The 24,621-nt window shown below is 47.1% G+C and overlaps 1 protein-coding gene across 1 annotated transcript in view; it reads left to right on the top strand.

The window, feature by feature from the left end:
- The first annotated feature begins 251 nt into the window (after positions 1 to 251).
- The window catches only part of LOC141172977 (uncharacterized), a 76,323-nt gene continuing 51,953 nt past the window's right edge, over positions 252 to 24,621 (top strand). Inside the window, exons 1-2 of the mRNA XM_073657588.1 lie at positions 252 to 520; positions 610 to 726. Of these exons, the coding sequence (XP_073513689.1) occupies positions 421 to 520; positions 610 to 726 (217 nt within the window). The 5' untranslated portion in view covers positions 252 to 420. The remainder of the gene's footprint in view (positions 521 to 609; positions 727 to 24,621) is intronic.

Here is a 24,621-nt window from a genome sequence, read left to right as displayed (position 1 = left end):
TCTGTACAAGTCTATCATCGTTAGTTAGTTTACTGTAAGGGATATTTGTATTTTTTATGAAATCCTTTTCTCATGTACAGCACCATGGAATCAATGGTGCTATACACATTAATAATAATAATGTGTAATCAGCAGCAGAGCATTTGGAAGAGCAATTAAGATTATAATTGACGTCATTGAAAGTTACTTATTAGTTAGGAAAAGAGGAAAAAAATGGACTTTAGAATAAAAATTAGCATATTTTACTAGCAATATGCTAAGTATGTACCTTCATCCCCTACCCCACCTCCACCAACACCTCAAAGCTTCAAATTTCTTGTTCCCCAATCAGCATATTAATCAATATACCTGAGCTCCTTCTTCCTTATATTTCCTGCCCCTTGTAAAACTGTATAAATACCCCCCCCCACACACAAGTCTATGCATTATTATGTACGACTTCTAAGTAAGAGCAAGAAGATCACCATTATGACGTCCATCCTTGGAATTCTCACTGTTTTCTCTGTACTTGCAGCAACAGGTAGATGTTGAAAACTTTCATTTATCCTTCTATTGGATGATGTATGGAAAATGTACAAACTTGTTTTACAGCAGAATTTTGTTATTTAGGCTACTCACTCTTTTGTACGAAGTGTTCAGCTGGCAATACCGATACATGCTCAGGAAACAGTGTCGCTTGTGCTCCTGGCGAAGTGTGTGCAGCTATACTTCAAGAACTCAGCAATGGTGAGTTACCAAATGGTAAAATACAATCTTTTGTCATCTTTGTTGTCTCTTTAACCCCTTAAGGACCTTGGGTTTTTCAATGTTTGTGTTTTTGTTTTTTGCTCCCCTTCTTCCCAGAGCCATAACTTTCTTATTTTTCTATCAATATGACCATATGAGTACCTGTTTTTTGCGGGGTGAGTTATAATTTTGAACACCACTGGTTTTACCATATCATGTACTGGAAGTTGGAAAAAAAATTCCAAGTGCGGTGAAAGTGCAATTCCACAATGGTTTCTGTTTTTTTTACCATGTTCACTAAATTCTAAAACTGACCTGCCATTATGATTCCCCAGTTCGTACGTACCAAACATGTATAGGTTCTTTTTTATTTAAGAAGCAAAATGAACATAAACCCTGTTGTAAATAAATAAATAAAAAGCAAAATAAGATCTAAATAAAATACGGTTCTTAGCACCACTGTTTTTGATCAAAAATTGCATATATATATACATATACATCTGAACTAATCCAGATGCATATGTTAATCCTGGTGATAGAAGGAGTTAGGCAGGCAGAGTTTGTGGAGAGTATATGGAGCACAATAGGGTCCATTGCACTTTCTGTCTGCTGCTGTTACAGATATCCATAGCACTAGATATCAGGGCTAATATTCTTTTTGCTCTTAATTCTGATTATTTGCTTAAAAAGCAATATAATACACCATTTTGCTGCTCCATTTGCTTGTTAGCAGAATACTGCCAGATTTGGTTGATTTTATTCCCATTGCTGTATTGTGGAAGAAGAGAAACTTGTTCATCAGATGTGATCCGATATTGCTGCGATAATAATCATCACATTTTTTGGAGCGTGCCAAATATTACACTCCAATTCAAGTCTGCCAGTTGTGTGTTGTTCAATCTATTCACAATTGGTTGCTGACCAATGCCATACTACAAGGCCACTGGCTAAAACTGTGGTCATGAAATGTGGTAGGATATTACTGCGGTAATAATCGTGAAATTTTTGGGGTCCAGTCTCAGTAGCCATGAGTCTGGATCACACATTCCTCACCCTAATCCTCCTTCGTCCCATCATGCCGAGTGCCCGACAACTGATTCCACACTTGGACACTTCAAAGAGCTGTTCAATTTCCCATTTATTGATTCGGGCCTCTTGCCCGACCCGCTTCAAGCGTGGTTAGAGGAAATCACATGTAGCGATGCCCAAATATTTGAGCAGCCGGGGTCACATGAAGGCGATGGTGGGAAAGTGCAATTAATGTTGCAAGAAGTGGATGATGATGAAACACAATTGCCAGAAAGTCAGGAGGAGGACCAGGGTGCAGGGGTGGAAGATGATGAAGCCACTGACCCAACCTGGCAAGCTGACATGCATAGCAAAGACAGCAGCACAGCGGGTGAGGGAGGCATAGCGCCACAACAGGCAGGAGCAAGCAGTGGGGTGGCCACAGGCAAAAGGCGGGCAACTGTTCCCCGGAACACCAACACGAGGGAAGTTGCCAGTCCAAGTCTTCCAGAGTCTAGGTCTTTTTTAAAAACTGGCCATATAACCCCAAAAAGGTCATTTGCAACATCTGCCATGCCAGGATCAGCAGGGGCAGACTGACCACTACCAGTATGTTCAGGCACATGACATCACAGAAATAGTGTCTGCGGCTGACACCACTGCCTGTTCTGCTGTGGTGCATGCATGCCAATCCCCTGTCCATGGTGCAGGCAAAGATGCCTACCACCCTGCACCTGCTGTTGCACACTTGCAACCACCACCATCAACAGTCACATCCACGTCCTTGTCCCAGAGCAGCATTCAGTTGTCCCTACCCCAGTCCTTTGACAACAAGCGCAAATACGAAGCCAACCGCCCACAGTCACAGCACTAAACTGCCACATTTATGGAATGATTCCCTTTTAGGCTTGTGGAGACAGAATCTTTCCACACCCACATGGTGGCTACCATCCTTTGGTACTCAGTCCCCAGCCGCCACTATTTCTCCCGGTGTGCCGTCCCTGCCTTACACAGGCACGTGTCTCAGAACACTACCTGTGCCTTCAACAACACAGTTACTGGAAAGGTCCACCTAACCAGTACATCTCGCTGACAGCACCCTGGGTTAATATTGTGGAAGCTGGGACCAAGTTGGACCCTGGGATGGAACACATCCTCCCGATGCCGAGGATTGCGGGCCCTGGGTCAATCAGGGTTGACCATCATTCCACAGCCCCTGCACCTCCTCCTCCTCTTCAGCCTCCATCTTTGAAATGACATCAGTTGGAAGATGGAATCACTGCAGCACTGCCTTGGCCAAGTTTCAACAGGCTGTGCTGAAGCTAATATGCTTAGAGGACAAACCACACACTTTTGCAGAGTTGTTGACAGCGGTAACAGAGCAGGCAGATCTGTGGCTTTCACCGCTAAACCTACAGCCAGGCATGGTCGTGTGTGACAATGGCTGGAACCTGGTGGCGGCTTTGAAGTTAGGCAAGCTCGCACTCGTACCATGCCTGGCCCTTGTGCTCAACCTAGTGGTTCAGTGGTTTCTCAAAACCTACCCAGATCTGCCTGAGCTGCTTGTCAAAGTACGCTTCTTATGTGCCCATTTCTGAAAGTCACCTACAGCTTCCACTGCCCTCGTATTGCTTCAGCAACGTTAGCAGCTTCCAGCTCACCAACTGCACGCATTGGAACTCAACGTTGCATATGTTTGGAAGCATTTTTGAGCAGCACAGGGCAGTTGTTTAGTACCAGCTTCAAAATGTCCATAGGTATTCAGGTCAGCCTCCGCACATAAGAGCTTGTGACTGGGCATAGATGTCTGACATCTGTGCCGTCCTGCAAAACTTTGAGGACTCCACCAAGATGGTGAGCGCGATAATGTCATAATTAGCGTCACTATCCCGCTTCTCTATCTTTTGAAACGATCGCTGCTCATGACGCGCCCCCTGGGCCAGTGCTGTTTGGGGATTACCCGGAGCCGGATCAGAAGGGGGTTGTAGTCTCCGAGTGGCGGCGACCCGGTCCGTGCCCAGGGTGTCAAACTCAGTGTGTGGCAGTCTTTACAGATGTTATTAGTTGTTCTTAGTGTCGACTACGCCACCCGTTGATTTGCGGTCAAAAGGCCACCGCTGCAGCAGGGTCCGCTGAGGCTGGTGGTACATATGCAGCTGTGGTAGTATAACCCCCAACGGGAGGGGTATAGCCTCAGGGGGTCAGGTGTAGAGGATGGTGGTAGTGGTGGTGCAGTGTGGATGTTAAGAAGACTCAGAGTCGGGCTGTGCAGTTCAGGGTTTTTACTTACTGCTGTTCTGTGGGTCACTCTGGCCTTGAGTGACCGCCCGAGCCGTGCTGCGTCCACCAGGTCCTGGACTCGGCCAACCCCCAAGCAATTCTGGAGCGTGGTCCTGAGCTCCCTTTCTGACTGTCCTCTCTACTGGCCGTTCCCACCAGGGGTCCACTTATGTCCGGCTCCCTCGGGTCTCCTGTTGGGTGAACCTTCTTTGGCTTCCCTGACCCTATGCTCGGTGTGCCTTTTAGTGGACTTGGTGAGGGGCTGCTCCACATGTAATGTCGCAGCCTCCGGTTCTTAGCTGAGGGTTGTTTCTCTCCTCCACTAATTTGGGATCCGGTTCCCTTGCGTGCCAACCCTTCACCCTTCTGGTTGTATACTGGGTTCTTGGGGTTCCTTCTTCTTCCCCTCTGGGTCCTTCTCTTCTCCTCTCTCTCTTCTCTCTGCAGGCGCTCCTGGACCTCTCTCAGGACTGACTGACCCTCTACAAAAGACTGACTGACTGACTGACTGACCCTGTCTCTAGATGGTACCCACCTTATATACTCCCTCTATGTGTGAGCTCAGGTGACAAGCACCCAATGAGCTCCTAGCCTTACCCAGACTGCTCCCCCTATCTGCCCCTACACTACTGGGATGTTCCACCCCCCTCCCACTCCAGCCAGGGACAGACACTGTCGTACCTGCACATATACTGGTGGGAGTACCGTCGATCTGTCCCCCGGAAATGGGATGTGTGTAGTGCATGCAGCCTACTGAGCTCAGTTCCACACTCCATCCTTACCCGGGAGTGGAATATCACACCTCTGGCTTGAGGTGCAATACCCCTGTAGCAGCCGAATCCTCAGGGTGCTACACTCACAACTAAAGAGGAGGCATTGCAGGCGGAGCATGATGAGATGGAGCAAGGAGCCTAGCCTCATTTCATCTAAATGCGGATTGGGTGATAATGAGAGGGAGTAAGATGAGGAGGAGGAGTAGCAGGAGCTGTTATTCTGTACTACAGATGGTACTAGCCACACAAAAGTCATATCGTCTGTTCAGCGTGAATGGCCTGCGGAGAGGGAAAATTAGGAGAAGGACCAGGAGAAGGATGAGGAGGAGGAGAGTATGGGCAGTCATCCTCTTGGTCAGGACAGGGAAGTCTTGGCTGTTGACAGTCTGGCACACATGGCTGCCTTTACCGTGACCATCACATTGTATGCATTTTAGGCAATAGTAATTACTAGTATTGAGCGAGCACTAAAATGCTCGGGTGCTCGACTGCCGGCGGCACACCCGGCAGTCTGTAGAAAGCCTAAAAAGCCTAAGAAGTGCCCAAAACAGTAGTGACAGTTAGAGATGAGCGGTGTTCGACTAGAACTGTTCGCCAATCTCAAATTCGAGCTGTTTTGGGCGGTGTTCGAGTTGTTCGACGAACCCGAACGATTTGCAAAAAATTCGGCTGTTCGAGGTTATGTTCGATAACTGTTCGTGCACCAAAAGCTTGTCCTGCATGTCTGGCGCTATTTAGAGCACCAATCATGCAGGGATTGTCTGTCACTCACTGTAATGCCACAGCCATGGTGGTTGTGGCATTACAGTGATTGCCCAAATCGATGGGAACAGTGCCAACAGTGAAACATGAAAAGCCGGCAATTCAGCAGCGGCATACACCTGTACCCGACAAATTAGAACCGAAAGAATAGAGCTTCACACATAGATTAGATAGATATAAACATGTCAGTCACATATATATGAAGTACAGTGAAAGTGCTGCTTACTGTACTTGTCATTTAGCGTAAAGGATTTATCAAAAAAAATAATAGTGTTTTCATGCACTGTCTCTTTAAAAAAGCCGGCCGGCAATTCAGCATCTGTACCCGACAATTTATAACAGACAGAATAGAGCTTCACACATAGATTAGATAGATAGAAACATGTCAGTCACATATATATGAAGTACAGTGATAGTGTTGGTTACTGTACTTGTCATTTAGTATTAAAATAAAGGATTTATTATTAAAAAAAATGGCGTGGGGTTCCCCTTAATTTTAGGCTCTAGCGGAGGTTAAGCAGACGGCTGGGGCAGATGTTTGAAGCCTGGGAAGGGGGTAATACCCACGGAGCTTCCCAGGCTACTAATATCAGCCCCCAGCTGAATACATAGCCTTTACTAGCTATTAAAATGGGGGACCCCCCAAAAAAAATGACGTGGGGTCCCCCCTAATTTAATAGCTAGCAAAGGCTAGGCAGACAGCTGGGGGCTGATATTAATAGCCCAGGAAGGGAGCCATGAATATTGGCCCCCTCCCAGGCTAGAAACACCAGCCGTCAGCCGCCCCAGAAATGGCGCATTCATAGGATGCGCCAATTCTGGCACTTAGCCTCGCTCTTCCACGCTGCCCTGGTGCGGTGGCAGGGGGTAATAGGGTTGGGGTTGATGTCAGCTTATAATGCCAGCTGACATCAAGCCCAGGTTAGTAATGGAGAGGCGTCTATAAGACACCCCCATTACTAACCCCATAGTCAAAGTTAAAAAAAACACAAACACCCAGAATAAAGTCCTTTAATTGAAATAAAGACACAATCCTTTATTGTTCTAAATTAAACCATACTTACCGTCACGCCCATTCCAGCTGAAGCCAACGATCTCCTGCAATAAAAGAAAAATAATAAAGCAACCTCATCCTTACCTTTCCATGGTTCCCACGACAGCTTCAGCTCTGCTACATCGAGATGACAGGCTGGACCGCAGCAGAACGCTGCCATCCAGCCTCTCATCCCGGAGACACTGAGAAGCGCAGGCTTACTTGCGCTGCTCAGCGTCTCTCTGTGACGACATCCAGATGAGCCGAGTTCATGTCCAATGAACTCGGCTCACCTCATGCACGTCACTGACAGCGTGGGAAAATTCTCACGCTGAAGCGGTGAGTGCAGGAGAATTCTCCCACGCTGTCAGTGACGTGCATAAGGTGAGCTCATGTCCAATGAACTCAGCTCACCTCCTGCACGTCACTGACAGCGTGGGAGAATTCTCCTGCACTCAGCGCTTCAGCGTGAGAATTCTCCCGCTGAAGCGCTGAGTGCAGGAGAATTTTCCCACGCTGTCAGTGACGTGCATAAGGTGAGCTCATGTCCAATGAACTCAGCTCACCTCCTGCACGTCACTGACAGCGTGGGAGAATTCTCCTGCACTCAGCGCTTCAGTGTGAGAATTCTCCCACGCTGAAGCGGTGAGTGCAGGAGAATTTTCCCACGCTGTCAGTGACGTGCATGAGGTGAGCCGAGTTCATTGGACATTAACTCGGCTCATCTGGATGCCCTCACAGAGAGACACTGTGGAGCGCAAGCAAGCCTGCGCTTCTCAGTGTCTGCGGGATGACAGGCAGGATGGCAGCGTTCTGCTGCGGTCCAGCCTGTCATCTCGATGTAGCAGAGCTGAAGCTGTCATGGGAACCATGGAAAGGTAAGGATGATGTTGCTTTATTATTTTTCTTTTATTTCAGGAGATCGTTGGCTTCAGCTGGAATGGGCGTGATGGTAAGTATGGTTTAATTTAGAACAATAAAGAATTGTGTGTTTATTTCAATTAAAGGACTTTTTTCTGGGTGTTGTGTTTTTTTTAAATACTTTACTAGAAATTCATGGTGGTCATGTCTAATATTGGCGTGACCCCATGAATTTCGGGCTTAGGGCCAGCTGATAATGCCAAGCTGGCCCTAACCCCTTTATTACCCAGTGAGCCACCGCATCAGGGCCCTGGATGAGTTGGGTACAGCGCCAGAAGATGGCGCTTCTATGAACGCGCCATTTTCCGGGGTGGCTGCGGACTGCAATTTGCAGCGGGGGTGGCCCAGAAAGCTTGGGCCTCCCTGCGCTGCGGATTCCAGCCCCCAGCTGCCTAGTTGTACCTGGCTGGACACAAAAACAGGGCGAAGCCCCACGTCAATTTTCTTTAAATTATTTCATGAAATAATTAAGAAAAAAAGGGCTTCCCTATATTGTTGTGTCCGGCCAGGTACAAATAGGCAGCTGGTGGTTGGGGGCAGCCCGTTCCTGCCTGCTGTACCTGGCTGGACACAAATATAGTGCGAAGCCCCACGTCAATTTTTTTTAAATTATTTCATGAATTTCCTGAAATAATTTAAAAAAATTGAAGTGGGGCTTCGCACTATATTTGTGTCCAGCCAGGTACAGCAGGCAGGAACGGGCTGCCCCCATCCACCAGCTGCCTATTTGTACCTGGCCGGACACAACAATATAGGGAAGCCCTTTTTTTCTTAATTATTTCATGAATTTCATGAAATAATTAAAAAAAATTGAAGTGGGGCTTCGCACTATATTTGTGTCCAGCCAGGTACAGCAGGCAGGAACGGGCTGCCCCCATCCACCAGCTGCCTATTTGCACCTGGCCGGACACAACAATATAGGGAAGCCCTTTTTTTCTTAATTATTTCATGAATTTCATGAAATAATTAAAAAAAAAGTACGTGGGGCTTCGCCCTATTTTTGTGTCCAGCCAGGTACAACTAGGCAGCTGGGGGCTGGAATCTGCAGCGCAGGGAGGCCCAAGCTTTCTGGGCCACCCCCGCTACAAATTGCAGTCCGCAGCCACCCCGGAAAATGGCGCGTTCATAGAAGCGCCATCTTCTGGCGCTGTACCCAACTCATCCAGGGCCCTGGTGCGGTGGCTCACTGGGTAATAAAGGGGTTAGGGCCAGCTTGGTATTATCAGCTGGCCCCAAGCCCAAAATTCATGGGGTCACGCCAGTATTAGACATGACCGCCATGAATTTCTAGTAAAGTATTTAAAAAAAACACAACACCCAGAATAAAGTCCTTTAATTGAAATAAAGACACAATTCTTTATTGTTCTAAATTAAACCATACTTACCATCACACCCATTCCAGCTGAAGCCAACGATCTCCTGCAATAAAAGAAAAATAATAAACCAACCTCATCCTTACCTTTCCATGGTTCCCACGACAGCTTCAGCTCTGCTACATCGAGATGACTGGCTGGACCGCAGCAGAACGCTGCCATCCAGTCTGTCATCCCGCAGACACTGAGAAGCGCAGGCATGCTTGCGCTCCTCACTGTCTCGCTGTGACGGCATCCAGATGAGCCGAGGTCATGTCCAATGAACTCGGCTCACCTCATGCACGTCACTGACAGCGTGGGAAAATTCTCACGCTGAAGTGCTGAGTGCAGGAGAATACTCCCACGCTGTCAGTGATGTGCATGAGGTGAGCTCATGTCCAATGAACTCAGCTCACCTCCTGCACGTCACTGACAGCGTGGGAAAATTCTCCTGCAATCAGCGCTTCAGCGTGAGAATTTTCCCACGCTGTCAGTGACGTGCATGAGGTGAGCCGAGTTCATTGGACATGACCTCGGCTCATCTGGATGCCGTCACAGCGAGACAGTGAGGAGCGCAAGCATGCCTGCGCTTCTCAGTGTCTGCGGGATGACAGACTGGATGGCAGCGTTCTGCTGCGGTCCAGCCAGTCATCTCGATGTAGCAGAGCTGAAGCTGTCGTGGGAACCATGGAAAGGTAAGGATGAGGTTGCTTTATTATTTTTCTTTTATTGCAGGAGATCGTTGGCTTCAGCTGGAATGGGCGTGATGGTAAGTATGGTTTAATTTAGAACAATAAAGGATTGTGTCTTTATTTCAATTAAAGGACTTTATTCTGGGTGTTTGTGTTTTTTTTAACTTTGACTATGGGGTTAGTAATGGGGGTGTCTTATAGACGCCTCTCCATTACTAACCTGGGCTTGATGTCAGCTGGCATTATAAGCTGACATCAACCCCAACCCTATTACCCCCTGCCACCGCACCAGGGCAGCGTGGAAGAGCGAGGCTAAGTGCCAGAATTGGCGCATCCTATGAATGCGCCATTTCTGGGGCGGCTGACGGCTGGTGTTTCTAGCCTGGGAGGGGGCCAATATTCATGGCTCCCTTCCTGGGCTATTAATATCAGCCCCCAGCTGTCTGCCTAGCCTTTGCTAGCTATTAAATTAGGGGGGACCCCACGTCATTTTTTTGGGGGGGTCCCCCATTTTAATAGCTAGTAAAGGCTATGTATTCAGCTGGAGGCTGATATTAGTAGCCTGGGAAGCTCCGTGGGTATTACCCCCTTCCCAGGCTTCAAACATCTGCCCCAGCCGTCTGCTTAACCTCCGCTAGAGCCTAAAATTAAGGGGAACCCCACGCCAATTTTTTTAATAAGAAATCCTTTATTTTAATACTAAATGACAAGTACAGTAACCAACACTATCACTGTACTTCATATATATGTGACTGACATGTTTCTATCTATCTAATCTATGTGTGATGCTCTATCTTTCTGTTCTAAATTGTCGGGTACAGATGCTGAATTGCCGGCCGGCTTTTTTAAAGAGACGGTGCATGAAAACACTAATATTTTTTTAATAAATCCTTTACACTAAATGACAAGTGCAGTAACCAACACTGTCACTGTGCTTCTTATATGTGTGACTGACATGTTTCTATCTATCTAATCTATGTGTGATGCTCTATTCCTTCTTGTCTAAATTGTCGGGTACCGGTGTATGCCGCTGCTGAATTTGCCGGCCGGCTTTTTTAAAGAGAGTGTCTTCTGAGCAGTTTGTCAGCTTTTGGACACCTTTGCAGGTGTTTTCTATGTGTTTCTATGTGTTTTTGTTTGCCTGCCATTGGTTTTAACGGTGTTCGACGGTGTTCTAAGGTGTTCGACGAACAGTTCGACGAACAGTTCCTCGAACATCCCGGTGTTCGACGAACCGAACCGAACCCGAACACTACGGGGGTGGCTCAACACTAGTGACAGTGCTCAAATGACATGGGGACAGCATGGGGATTGCCCCAGGAAGCATTTCTGACCCCCAGGTCACTGCTGTCTATAACGTGGTCAGAGTTATTAAGCCACTTTTACGGGCTCACAATAAAACGTTCAAAAACGAAACTGAAAGTGCTTTCCTGTGAAATATGTTAAGGAACATCCTTTCCAGGGTAAAGAATTGTGTGTAAGGTAAAATAAATAACCAAAACCAAAAATACTCCTCCACACCTTGGGCTATGTTCACAAGTAGCATTTTTTTATGTGTTTTTGCACTTTTGTATTGGTTTCAACCATGACAAATGCATTCACCGGGAAATGTCATTTTATCATTTTACAACCTTATCTGCCCATGTGCTGTGTGACACATGCTTACAGTGCTGAAAAGACATGGGAACAGCAGGGGAAGACCCCTGGAAGCATCTCTGACACCCAGGCCACTGCCTAAAAGTGTGCCCATCAGAAGTGATTCTTGCTGCATCAGACTTGCAAGTCCTTGTCCTAGGGCAGTGTTAAAATGTACCTCCCCCATTCCTTGCAATGCAAGCGCAAGTATGCAGCCTGCCACCCACCCACCCCCAGGCTGCAATACCATACTGCTTGCTTTCACTTGAAATTGGGACTTTTAGGCATGTGGAGGTGGAATCTGGCCACCACCTCATGGCTTCGTCGGCGGCTTGGTATCCATACTCAGTCCCCAGCCGCCCGGCGGCAGGGTGTCCACGTTTGGTCCCCAGCCACCAGGGGGCAGCCGGGTGTCCATAAATGGTCCCCAGCCACCCCTATTTGACCCGGTAACCTTCCCCACACTTTTCTTAGCCTGGCCTGCTTTAGGGCAGCATTGGCCGAGCCCACCAGACAACCAGACTCCTCCGGTGGGCCCTGGCTTATCCATCAGGGGAGTTGAGAGTGCCAAGGTGAGGAGCATGATGATGATGATAGAAGTTAGCATCTGCTTTGTTTTCTTGGAATGCAAGCGTAAGTGTGCAGCCTGCCACCCACCCACCCCCAGGCTGAAATACTATACTGCTAGCTTGCTTGCACTTGAAATTGGGCCTTTTAGGCAGGTGGAGGCGGAATCTGGCCACCACGTCATGGCTGCGTCGGCGGCCTGGTATCCATACTCAGTCCCTAGCTGCCTTGCGGCCGGGTGTCCACGCTTGGTCCCCAGCCGCCAGGGGGTGGCCGGGTGTTCATAAACGGTCCCCAGCCGCCCCTATTTGAAGGACAGCCTAACCACAAACACGTGGACAAGTGAATGTGGCCAGGGATGGTCCATCTCACTAATGCCTTCACACTGGGTTAATATTGTAGAAGCAGGGACACAGTTGGACACTGGGATGCAACACGTTCTCCAGACATAGAGAATTGCGGGTCCTGGGTCAATCAGGCTTCAACACAAAGTTCAGAAGGTAGACAGCAGCAGTGGTCGGCCTCCTACACAACGAGTAAATTATTCATGATCATGAGACCATCCATCTCCTTAGCTTTCTGTTCCTTGGAATGCAAGCGCATGTATGTAGCAGCGGCTAGGCCTGAGGTGGTCAGCGTTTTGGCGCATATCCTACCACCTCCAAGGATTGCTGGATGTTTTCCTGCTACTATCCCAGTTCTATGACTACCATTAAAACAAAGCTTCAGGTGAAGAATGATGGATGAGGTGGTGGCAAAGGAGAAAGAGCAGGAGGAACAGGGACCATTCACATCAATATCAGGCCAGTCAACCACACATGTCTTGTAGGATATGTTTCTGTGCCAAAAGGAGCGGTTCGGCTACACAGTTATAGGGCATACAGTGAGTGCAATGCCTACCAAATATTTCAAGGCACTCCAATGCCCCTTGGAAGTGACATGGAGGTCAGAGGGCCTTAACTAAACCGTTTTTTCCATTTATAGAAACTGGGTCTCCTGTACACTGTTGGCCTAAGCAGTGAATGGAAGGCTTTCCAAAAATTATGAGGAACTGCAATGAACCTTGTACCAGACATGGATTACAGCGTACTAAAAACCTTCTACCCATTATTGTGGAGTGGGTCTCCCTTTGTGTTTGCCGATGCATTGAACAGCAAAAGCTGACTAAAATAAGGAGGAAATGCAATGCCCGTTGGAAGAGCCGTGGAGTTCAGAGTGGTTTAACAAGACGGTTTTATTGCCCCTTGGAAGAGCGGTGGAGGTCGCAGTAGCTTAACAAGATTGTTTTAATGCCCCTTGGAAGAGTGGTGGAGGTCGCAGTAGCTTAACAAGACGGTTTTAATGCCCCTTGGAAATGTGGTGGAGGTCGCAGTAGCTTAACAAGACAGTTTTAATGCCCCTTGGAAAAGTGGTGGAGGTCGCAGTAGCTTAAAAAGACGCTTTTAATGCCCCTTTGAAGAGTGGTGGAGGTCGCAGTAGCTTAACAAGACGGTTTTAATGCCCCTTGGAAGAGTGGTGGAGGTCGCAGTAGCTTAACAAGACGGTTTTAATGCCCCTTGGAAGAGTGGTGGAGGTCGCAGTAGCTTAACAAGACGGTTTTAATGCCCCTTGGAAGAGTGGTGGAGGTCGCAGTAGCTTAACAAGACGGTTTTAATGCCCCTTGGAAGAGTGGTGGAGGTCGCAGTAGCTTAACAAGACAGTTTTAATGCCCCTTGGAAAAGTGGTGGAGGTCGCAGTAGCTTAAAAAGACGCTTTTAATGCCCCTTTGAAGAGTGGTGGAGGTCGCAGTAGCTTAACAAGACGATTTTAATGCCCCTTGGAAGAGTGGTGGAGGTCGCAGTAGCTTAACAAGACGGTTTTAATGCCCCTTGGAAGAGTGGTGGAGGTCGCAGTAGCTTAACAAGATGGTTTTAATACCCCTTGGAAAAGTGGTGGAGGTCGCAGTAGCTTAACAAGACAGTTTTAATGCCCCTTGGAAGAGTGGTGGAGGTCGCAGTAGTTTAACAAGATGCTCTTAATGCCCCTTTGAAGAGTGGTGGAGGTCGCAGTAGCTTAACAAGACGGTTTTAATGCCCCTTGGAAGAGTGGTGGAGGTCGCAGTAGCTTAACAAGACGGTTTTAATGCCCCTTGGAAGAGTGGTGGAGGTCGCAGTAGCTTAACAAGACGGTTTTAATGCCCCTTGGAAGAGTGGTGGAGGTCGCAGTAGCTTAAAAAGATGGTTTTAATGCCCATTGGAAAAGTGGTGAAGGTCGCAGTAGCTTAACAAGACGGTTTAAATGCCCCTTGGAAGAGTGGTGGAGGTCGCAGTAGCTTAACAAGATGATTTTAATGCCCGTTGGAAGAGTGGTGGAGGTCGCAGTAGCTTAACAAGACGGTTTTAATGCCTCTTTGAAAAGTGGTGGAGGTCGCAGTGGAATAAAAAGACAATATCAATGCCCCTTGGAAGAGTGGTGGAGAGCGCAATAGCTTAACAAGACGGTTTTAATGCCCCTTTGAAGAGTGATGGAGGTCACAGTAGCTTAACAAGACGAATTTAATGCCCCTTGGAAGAGTGGTGGAGGTTGCAGTATCTTAACAAGACGCTTTTAATGTCCCTTGAAAAAGTGGTGGAGGTTGCAGTAGCTTAACTAGACAGTTTTAATGCCCCTTGAAAAAGTGGTGGAGGTCACAATGGAATAGAAAGAAAATATCAATGCCCCTTGGAAGAGTGGTGGAGGTTGCAGTAGCTTAACAAGATGGTTTTAATGCCCCTTGGAAGAGTGGTGGAGGTCGCAGTTACTTAACAAGATGGTTTTAATGCCCCTTGAAAGAGTGGTGGACGTCACAGTAGATTAACAAGACGATTTTAATGCCCCTTACAAGAGCCATGCAGTACAGCATATTAAAAACATTATTCCCATTATTGGGGAGTGGGTCTCCCATAGTTTTTGCCTATGCCTTCCAAGCAAAAGCTGCCAAAAATTAGGATGGAGGAACTTGCAATGCTGGCAACACGGACCACGGTCACCCTGGTGGTATAGTGGTGGTGAAGGCTGAGGATAAGGAGAAGAGCAAAAAACAGCTGAAATGAGGAAGCGTGTACCCATGTGTGGGTGTAAAGCGGTGCATGGGAATACACCTCCTGAAATAACACAGTGGATTGGACTCTATGTTACTCTGCTGTCATTTGGTGGTGATGAGAAGCCTGGCCCAATCCAGCCCTTGTTCATTTTGATAAGGGTCAGCTTGTAGGCATTGTCAGTTGACAGGCGAGTGCGCTTCTCAGTTATAATTCCCCCAGCGACACTAAAAACACGCTCCGATAACACGCTAGCGGTAGGGCAGGCCAGGACCTCCAAGGCGTACAGAGCGAGTTCATTCCAAGTGTCCAGCTTGGATACCCAATAATTAAAAGGCACAGAGGAATCACGGAGGACGCTGGTACGGTCGGCAAGGTACTCCCTCACCATCTTTTGAAACTTTCTACTCCTTGTTAGAGTACCCCATGCATCAGGGCCTGTAAGCTCGGCGGGTCTCAGAAAACTGTCCCAGAATGTTGACAGTGTTCCCCTGCCTCTGCTGGATTGGAGTTGTGTCTCTCTTGCCTGTATGCCTTGGTTGGTCAACGAACTGTGACCTCTGCCGCTAGCGTCTTCAGATGGGAATTTTTTTAACAATTCTGCAGCAAGGGCCTTCTGGTACTGCCACATTTTTGTAGTCCTCTCCACCTCAAGAAAAAAAGAGGGAAAGTTCTCCTTGTAGCGGGGGTCTAAAAGTGTCACCAACCAGTAATGACTGTCACCCAACATTTTCACAACGCGAGGGTCACAGTTAAGGCAGCATAACATAAAGTCAGCCATGCGTGCCAGACTGGTAACGGGCAAGACTTCCTTGTCCTCACCAAGAAGACGAGTTACCATGCTCTCCTCCTCCTCCTCCCTCCTGTCCTCAGGCCACCCATGCTAAACCGACGGTATGACAGTTGTACAGGTACTACCATCTACAGCGCATGATACCAGCTCCTGTTCTTCCTCCTCCTCCTCTCCCTCATTCTTCCCCAATGCACGTTGGGATGAGATGAGGCTGGGCTGTGTGCAATCGCCCACTACGGCTTCTTGATCCATCTCATCATACTTTGGCTGCAATGCCTCCTCTTTAATGCTCTGCAGAGAGCATTGCAAAAGACAGATAAGTGGGATGCTGACTCTAATGATGGCGTAATCGCCACTCACCATCTTGGTGGACTCCTCAAAATTTGTCAGGATGGTACTTAAGTCAGACATCCAGGTCAACTCCTGAGGTCTAATGTGTGGAGTCTAACCTGAATATTGACGGCCTTGTTGCAGCTGGTACTCCACAACTGCTCTCTTCTGCTCACAAATCCTTTGCAACATGTGGAGAGTAGAGTTCCAACGTGTGGGGACATCACACACCAGTCGGTGTGCTGGAAGCTGCAAATGCTGCTGCAATACAGCAAGGGCAGCGGAAGCTGTAGCCGACATCTGAAAATGAGCTGTCAGGCGGCGTACTTTGACGAACAGATCTGGCAACTCGGGGTACGATTTAAGAAACCGCTGAACCACGAGGTTAAGCACATGAGCCAGGCATGGTATGTATGTGATCTCGCCTCGCCTCAGAGCCGCCACCAGGTTACGGCCATTGTCACAAACGACCATGCCTGGATGTAGGTTCAGCAGTCTCAGCCACAGAACTGCCTGCTCTTTCACAGCTGTCCACAACTCACAAGCAGTGTGAGGTTTATCACCTAAGCTTATGAGTTTCAGCACAACCTGTTGCCGCTTGGCTGAGGCTGTCCTGCAGTGCGTCCAGCTTGTAACTGATGTGGTGATATCTGAGATGGAGGCTGAACATGAGGAGGAGGAGGATGCGCAGGAGCTGTACACTGTGGGGGCAACTCTGACTGACATAGGGCCCGCAATCCTCGCTGTGGGGAGGATGTGTTCCGTCCCAAGGTCCGACTGGGTCCCGGCTTCCACTATGTTTACCCAGTGTGCCGTCAGGGAGATGTACCATCCCTGGCCAAAAGCACTTGTCCACGTGTCCATTGTCAGGTGGACTCTCCCAGTAACTGCATTGTTGAAGGCACGGCAAATGTTTTGGGACTCGTGCTTGTGTAGTGCGGGATGGCACACCGGGCATAATAGTGTCGGCTGGGGACCAAGTACCGAGGGACGGCCACCGCCATAAGGTTGTGAAAAGATTCCATCTCCACCAGCCTAAAAGGCAGCATTTCCAATGCAAGCAGTCAAGAAATGCGCAAATTTAGGACTGTGGCCTGTGGGGAGTTGGCTGCGAATTTGCGCTTTCATTCAAAGGTCTGGGATATGGACAATTGAACGCTGGGGTGGGACGTAGACGTGGACGTTGATGCTGTTTCTTGAGAAACTGTCATAACAAGTGAAGACTGAGAGGAGGGGGCATCTTTGCATGCAGTATGGACAGGGGATTGCCTTGCACACAAAACAGGGGGTTCTCTTACACGCACAACAGCAGAAGAAGCTGTGGTGACATCTGCTGACACTGGTCGTGCACCCAAAAAGTCGGGTGCTTTGCTGCCATGTGCCTGATCATTCTGGTGGTGGTCAGGCTAGTAGTTTTGTCACCCCTGCTGATTCTTGCATGGCAGGTGGTACAAATGGCCTTTTTGGGGTTATCAGCAGAGTCTTTAAAAAAATTCCAGACTCTGGAAGACCTACCGGTTGTACTGGCAACGTCCCTCGTGTTGATGTTACGGGTAACTGTTGCCCGCCTTCTGTGTGCGGCCACCACACTGCTTCTTCCTGCCTGTTGGGGTACTCTCCTCCCTCGCTCTGCATGTCCTCCTTCCACGTTGGCGTTGGGTCAGTTACTAGATCATCCACCACCTCCTCCTCTTCCACTTGTGCACCACGATCCTCCTCCTCACTTCCTGGCAATTGTGTCTCGTCATCGTCCACCTCTTGTGACAAATTGCCAGCGTCGCCTTCCTGTGGCCGTGGCTGTTCAAATATTTAGGCATCACTACATGGGATCTCCTCTTCCACCACTTCAAGCGGAGCAGGCGAGGGGCACAAATCTGGATCACTTGCTGTCTGACGACACTCGGTATGGTGGGAGGAAGGAGCATCAGGGTGAGGAGGAGTATGCGGTCGAAACTCATGGCTACTAAAACTTGACTGTGTGGAAGACAGACCAGAGGTTGTGGTGCCCAGGTAACTGGAAGTATTATCTGTTATCCAATTAATAACCTGTTCACACTGATCATTTCGCAATACTGGTGTTGTAGTGTGCTTCCCTAGTAATCAAGTCAAGAAGTGGGAGCGAGAAGATGTGGCTGTTGGTTGTGGCACATTTTCACCTTGGCCACGGCCCCATCCTCTACATGCACCATCACCAGAATGTCCAGTTCCACGTCCCTTGCCACGTGCCTTGCCCATTGTAAATGAAGCAAAATAGCTTACACTCGCACTATCAATGGAAAAAGGGTAATAAAAAGGAGATTAGAAACGTGGAAGAAGAAAACCACAAATCTATTTCTCTGGCCTACACCAGAATCTTTTGAACAGATATATTTGTGTCTGAACAGTCAGTGAGACACTGAAACTGTTTTTTTTATGTAAAAAAGGCCAAAAGCTGGATAATACAGAGATTTGAACCGTAGAACTGCAAAACCAAACTTCTAGTTATGTGGCCTACACCAGAATATTTTAAACAGACATATTGGTGTCTGAACAGTCACAGACACACTCAATTTTTTTTTTGGGGGGGTGGGGGGGTGGGATACCAAAAGGTTAATAAGACGCGTATTTGTACAGTCTGACTGAGGGAAAAAAAAATACTGGATTTAGATGGAAAAAAAAGGATTTTTCCTGGCCCCTGAGACCGGGGGATAAGTCTAGCAATTTGACCAGCAGGAGAACACAGGACTGTAATGTACTGCTTGTTGGTATAACCACTGCATCTCCTATACAGCCTCCCTGCCTGCCTGATATCTGGGATGGATATTAGTCCTGAGAAGGACTGTTTGTTTTATTTGGCAGCCTTTAGAGACCCTACACTAACTATTTTGCACTATATATCTCTCCCTAACTCAGCAGCACTCTCCCTACACAGTCTGATCCCTGGCGACTGTGTCTAAGATGGCGGCGCCCGATTTTAAATACTCGAGGTGACGCTGTGCGGCCAGCTAGCCACTGTAATGCTCACAAAAAATATGGCTGCCGCATTACAGTGACTTGCTGACAATCCCTGCATGTTCATTGGCTCTGTAAAGAGCGCCAAACGTGCAGGGCGGAGACCCGAGGTCCTGCCCGAGTAACCCGGAAATGCTCGGTGCTCGCCGAACATCCCAAGTAGGGAGATGCTCGGGCGAGTACCGAGCAGTGTCGAGCATGCTCGCTCAACACTAGTAATTACTGGTTGATCACACTTCTAAAACCACATTACAAGGAGGACTTTCTATCTCTCCTTCCCATGTCGGAGATGTCTAATAAAATGTTGCAGTACCAGAAGGCCTTTGTTGAGGAATTCTTAAAAAAATTTCCTAATGAAAACACTGGCGGCAGAGGTCACAGTTTGTTGGACAACCAAGGAGTACAGGCGAGGGAGACACAAATATGATTCAGCAGAGGCAGGGGAACACTGTTAAAGTTGTGGGACAGTTTTCTCAGATCCTCCTAGAGCACAAACACTGATGCACAGGGTACTCTCACAAGGAGGGGAAAGTTTTGGAAGATGCTGAAGGAGTACCTTGCTGACCGTAACAATGTCCTCCGTGATTCCTTTGTGCCTTATAACTATTGGGTATCCAAGCTGGACACGTGGCATGATCTGGTCCTCTATGACTTGGAGGTCCTGTCCTGCCACTAGAGTTTTGTCAGAGCGGGTTTTTAGTGTTGCCGAGGGCATTATAACTGATAGGCACATCCGTCTGTCAACTGAAAATGCTGGCAGGCTGACTCTTATCAAAATTAACAAGGGCTGGATTGGGACAGACTTCTCAACACCACCGGATGATAGCTTTGGAACATAAAGTCAATCTAGTGGGGGTTTTTTTTGGGGGGGTCTATTCCCATGCACCTCTTCACACCCAGACATGGGTATATGCTTCCAGATTTTTTCTATTTTATGTCACCCTCCTCCTTCACCTTCTCCTCATCTTCCACCACCATATCGAGAGGGTGGCCATCATGCAACACTCACATAATTTTTTTAAGGGTGTTTATGATACCCGTAGGAAATTTTTTTAGAGGCCTACCACTAACTTTCTGTATGTTATACAGTTTGTTCATGTATACCCCCCAGGGGTAAATGTTCCTCAGCCCATGCACTTAGTGTATGAGCATTACCACTTATAGGAGACCCACTGCTTAATAATGGGAACATTTTTTTTTAATGAGGACCTCCTCTACATCTATTCAAAGGGGTATTGGCGTTTGTCCAAATTTTTAGCAGCCCTTGCAGTAAGTGCATGGGCATTACCACTATAGGAAACCCACTCCTTAATATTGGGAACATTATTTTTAATTTCGCCCTCCTCTACGTCTCTTCAAAGGGGTAGTAGAATGCGTCCAAATTTTTGGCAGCCCTGCCACTCACTGCATAAGCAATAACAGTATAAGAGACCCACTCCTTTATAATGGGAACATTTTTTTTTACTGTAGCCCTCCTCTATGTCTCTTCAATGGGGTGTTGGAGTGCTTCCAAATTTTTAGCAGCCCTTGCAATCACTGCATACGCAATAACAATAGTGAGGTACGACTGCTAGCCCTCTAACAATAGTAAGGGCCGCCTGATTGCCTTGTAAAAATAGGTTTTGGGACTTTCACAGTCCCTCCTTCATAAATGAAACAGGATGTGTCTGATCATCTCTCAAACACCACATGGCCAGATAAGGTAGTAAAATGTTACAATGTTATTTACTAGTGAATGTATTTTTCACCATTAAAAGCAATGCAAAAGTGCAAAAACGCATGAAAAACACTGTGTGAAGATAGCCCAAAGTGTGGAAGAGCATTTTTGTTTTTGGTTATTGATTTTGCCTTATATACACGTCTTTACCCTGGAAAGAATGTTCCTCAACATTTTTTTCCAGGAAAATTTATTTTGGCTTCGTTTTTGCATGTTTTATTGTCAGTCCATAAAAGTGGCATAATACTCTGACAACATTGTTCACAGCAGTTACCTGGGAGTCAGAGATGCTTCCAGGTGACTTCCCCATGCTGTTCTCATATCATGTGAGCACTGTTTCCATCGATTTGGACAATTTTTAGGCCCCATACAGACCTCCGGTGGGGGGCCGCCAGAAAAATGCTCGAGTTTCCCATTGACTTACAGTATATTGGGCTTCTTGCTTGGGTCGAGCACTTGAGCATTAAGATTTGCTCGACCCGAGCATTTTAGTGCTCGCTCATCACTACTAAATACATTAGCTAAATGTAGGTTTTAAATGACCACTGATCAGATATAGCAAACAGATTGTCAGTCGTTTAATAGCCTTTTTAGACAGTTTGTGACTGTACTTTCATATGCACAGGACGATCCTTACATGATTGTCCTGTGATCACATGCTGCCAAGAACAATGTTAATCTATGTGCACAGGACAAGGTGCTGCCAAGAAAGATGAAAGGGTGTTTGTAATTCTGCAAATGACAACTAAACTAAATAAACATTTATTTAGGGAATGTAGCCCATATAAAAATCATACCAGGTATACACAGATGAACCTAATAATGAAAATCCTTGTTATTTTTTTATGCAAATGAGGTTGCATCGGTGCTCCTTTGGCGCGTCCTATGCCTTGTAGCACCATTACACCCTTCTATTTGCATATCAAAGCCAATTCCCTGATTGACAGCACTCCATTGGGAAGATGGAGCGTTGCCTAAAATCACTCTGCTCCAAGTGTCAGTGTGGCCGTGCACACAATGTGGCCGCAGATGTGTTCTTATTTCTGGTTCCTTTCTGAATTTGGCTGCAGATTCAATGAGAAGGATGAGGGGTGTTTAAGTAAACAGGCAGCATGTACAAGTCACATGGTGCTGTCTTCCATGAAGTTGCTCGCTGCACTTCCAGGAGCGCCATGCGGTGACCACAGACAGGCCGAATCCACACATCAGAGCACATCTGTAGCCACATTGTGTGCACACTTGCACTGACACTTGGAGCACTAGCTGTTTTCAGCGGACCGCTGTCAATCAATACAAGGGACTAGCTTTAATATGCAAATATTAGGGCATAAAAGTGCACCAAGGCATAGACCATGCAAAGGGTGCACTGAGGCGCCCTCCTTTGCATATTAAAAAAAACTTGGATTTTTCAGCAAATGTTAAGTTAAACTGCTATACACCTGGTATGATTTTTGTATGTGCTACATTACCTATTATACATGTTTATGCATTTTAATTGCCATTTTTTGGGTGACAGTCTCCCTTTAAGTAAGCTTAAAAATTTCACCCTACGAACAAATGTTTTGCTCCTGCATCTGGTGATTGATGGCTTGTTTAGGCAAACCGATAATCAGCTCAGTGTAAATGAACCTTAAAGAGTAAATGTTCGAGAGATTATTTTATATGTTTTAGGATCATTAATTCTGAGCAGATCTGTGGGGAACATCGTCCCGAGTGCCCCACCAACCTCTCAAAAGACCTTAGAAAAGAACAGCTCATGAGACTAGAGCGCACACAGAGCAGAACGGATGCAGTAGAAAGTCATCGTTCTGTCTCCCGAGCTGTCCACTTTTAATGTTCACTTCTAAGAGGTCTTTTGAGAAATCAATGGCGGTCTCAGCACACATTGCTGCACCAACCTGTTCTGAATTAATGGACCTAAAACATATAAGTTATCTCCCAAAAGTTAAAGGGATGGTCCAAAAGCAAAGCTATTTTCATTCTAAATCCCTATTTATTTAGTGCCATAATCAAAACTATTTTCTAACATACTTGCATTAAAAATTCCCTATCCTTCCATAACTACACGATCTAATTGCTTTTCTTTCTTTTTTTATACTTTCTTTTTTGATGCTTCATTTGAGAATCCCAGTACATCCTTTCCTCCTCCCTGAAATGAAGTGTCATCAGTGATGCTCATTTCAGGGGCTGGGCTAGTCCCTGCACACTGTCCGATGTGTACAATGACAGAGCACCTCTCTTGCCAGCTCAGATCAGTGGTAATAATCCGATAACAGAGCAGTGTCAGAATAGCCAGCATGCAGAGGCTAGTGATGTCACTTGTGGGGTTGGTGCTGGACTCTGTAAGCCGAGTATTCTGACACCACTCTGGTGCCAGCTCATTACCACTGATGTGAGCTGACAGAGGCGCACTGTCATTGTGCAAATCGCACAGTGCAAATCGCGTGGAGACTAGCCCAGCCCCTGAAATGAGCGTCACTTATGACACTACATTTCAGGCAGGAGGAAAAGCTGTGGCAGTGACAGCTAATGCTTTATTTAAGTATCCCAGCATGCACTGGGGTTCTCAAGCAAAGCATCATAAAAAAATAGTATAAAAAAAGAACGAAAAGCAATTAGATAATGTAGTTAAGGAAGGATAGGGAAACTTTAATATGAGTATGTTTAAAAATAGTTTATATTATGCCACTAAATATATAAGGATTTAGAATGAAATTTCTTGGATTTCGGACAACCCATTTAAGTTACTTTTTAAATGTTTACTAGTGCTTTGGCTTGCAACTAATCAGTACTGTGGTTCCTGTATGGTCCGTAGTTTAATCATGATTGGTAACTACAACTCCAATCATCTCCTTGCCATTGTTAAGGACACACTGGGAGTTGCAGTTTCATGCTATACAAGTGTATAACTGAGGGATAACTTGACATTGCAAGTGATCGCTGACACGCTGTGCTATTCTTGGTGATGTAATTATCAACTGGTGTGTAACATCCCTGGCGGCGTGCTGGCATGGCTTACCACCTACCACCATGCAAGACCGCCGTCTTACTCATCAGTCCAGGCTGCACACTTTGCTCCAGTACCTGTTGTGTCTCTGGTTTGATTGCTTAGGGTGGCGGCGCGGTTACTGCCTGATTCTTATAGTTACAGTGTGCACACTCCTAATGCCTCCTCAGCCTATTGCAGTGAGTAACTGAATATTTAAACCCCCTCCACCCAGTAGGAGGGGCCTCAGCAAAACTTTCTTACAATGTGTTGTGTGCAACTGAGTTGCCAGGTCCTGTCCTGTTTCTTGCCTGTTTCTGCCAACCTGGGGGCTGCATACCCAGGCCTGTTACCGGTATCTGTGACTTCTAGTCTGTTCTGCCACCCTGGGGGCTATATACCCTGGCCTGTTACCTGTATCTGTGACTTCTAGTCTGTTTCCTCCTCCCTGGGGGCTGAGTTCCCAGGCTCGTTCCTGTATCTGGTTCCTGGTTCAGTTCCTGTCTGAACTGTGTCCTAGCCCATTACCTGTTTTGTCTTTATGTCCGAACCTTCCCTTTTACTGCAGTGTCTGAACCTGTACCTAACTCCAACTCGTTGTCTCTGTACTTCTGTTTGTGAGTTTTGTGTCCATTCGCTACTTCATAGTAAGTACCTTGCGTGCATCTGGTTCTGCTTGTCCCCTTTCCCTGCCTACGTATCTACCTCCTGTGTTCTAACTATCTTCCTCTATTTTCCAGTCTGTTTCATGTGAACAGAGCCCTGTCCTGTCTGCCTGCACCTTCTGCACTGTTCTGCTCTGCTTGTCCACCGCATCTGCGGTTTCGCTCTGCTCTGCTTGTCCACAGCATCTGCGGTTTCGCTCTGCTCTGCTATTCCACCGCATCTGCGGTTTCGCTCTGCTCTGCTTGTCCACGGCATCTGCAGTTTCGCTATGCTCTTCTTGTTCACCGCACCTGCGGTTTCGCTTCGCTCTGCCCTTCTTGTTCACTGCAC

The sequence above is a fragment of the Phyllobates terribilis genome, unplaced genomic scaffold (assembly GCF_046119375.1).
Source record: "Phyllobates terribilis strain yellow unplaced genomic scaffold, ASM4611937v1 Scaffold_12__6_contigs__length_324123572, whole genome shotgun sequence".
Classification (NCBI taxonomy): domain Eukaryota; kingdom Metazoa; phylum Chordata; class Amphibia; order Anura; family Dendrobatidae; genus Phyllobates; species Phyllobates terribilis.
The sequence above is the reverse complement of the archived record's forward strand: the minus strand, read 5'-3'. Positions and strand labels throughout refer to the sequence as shown.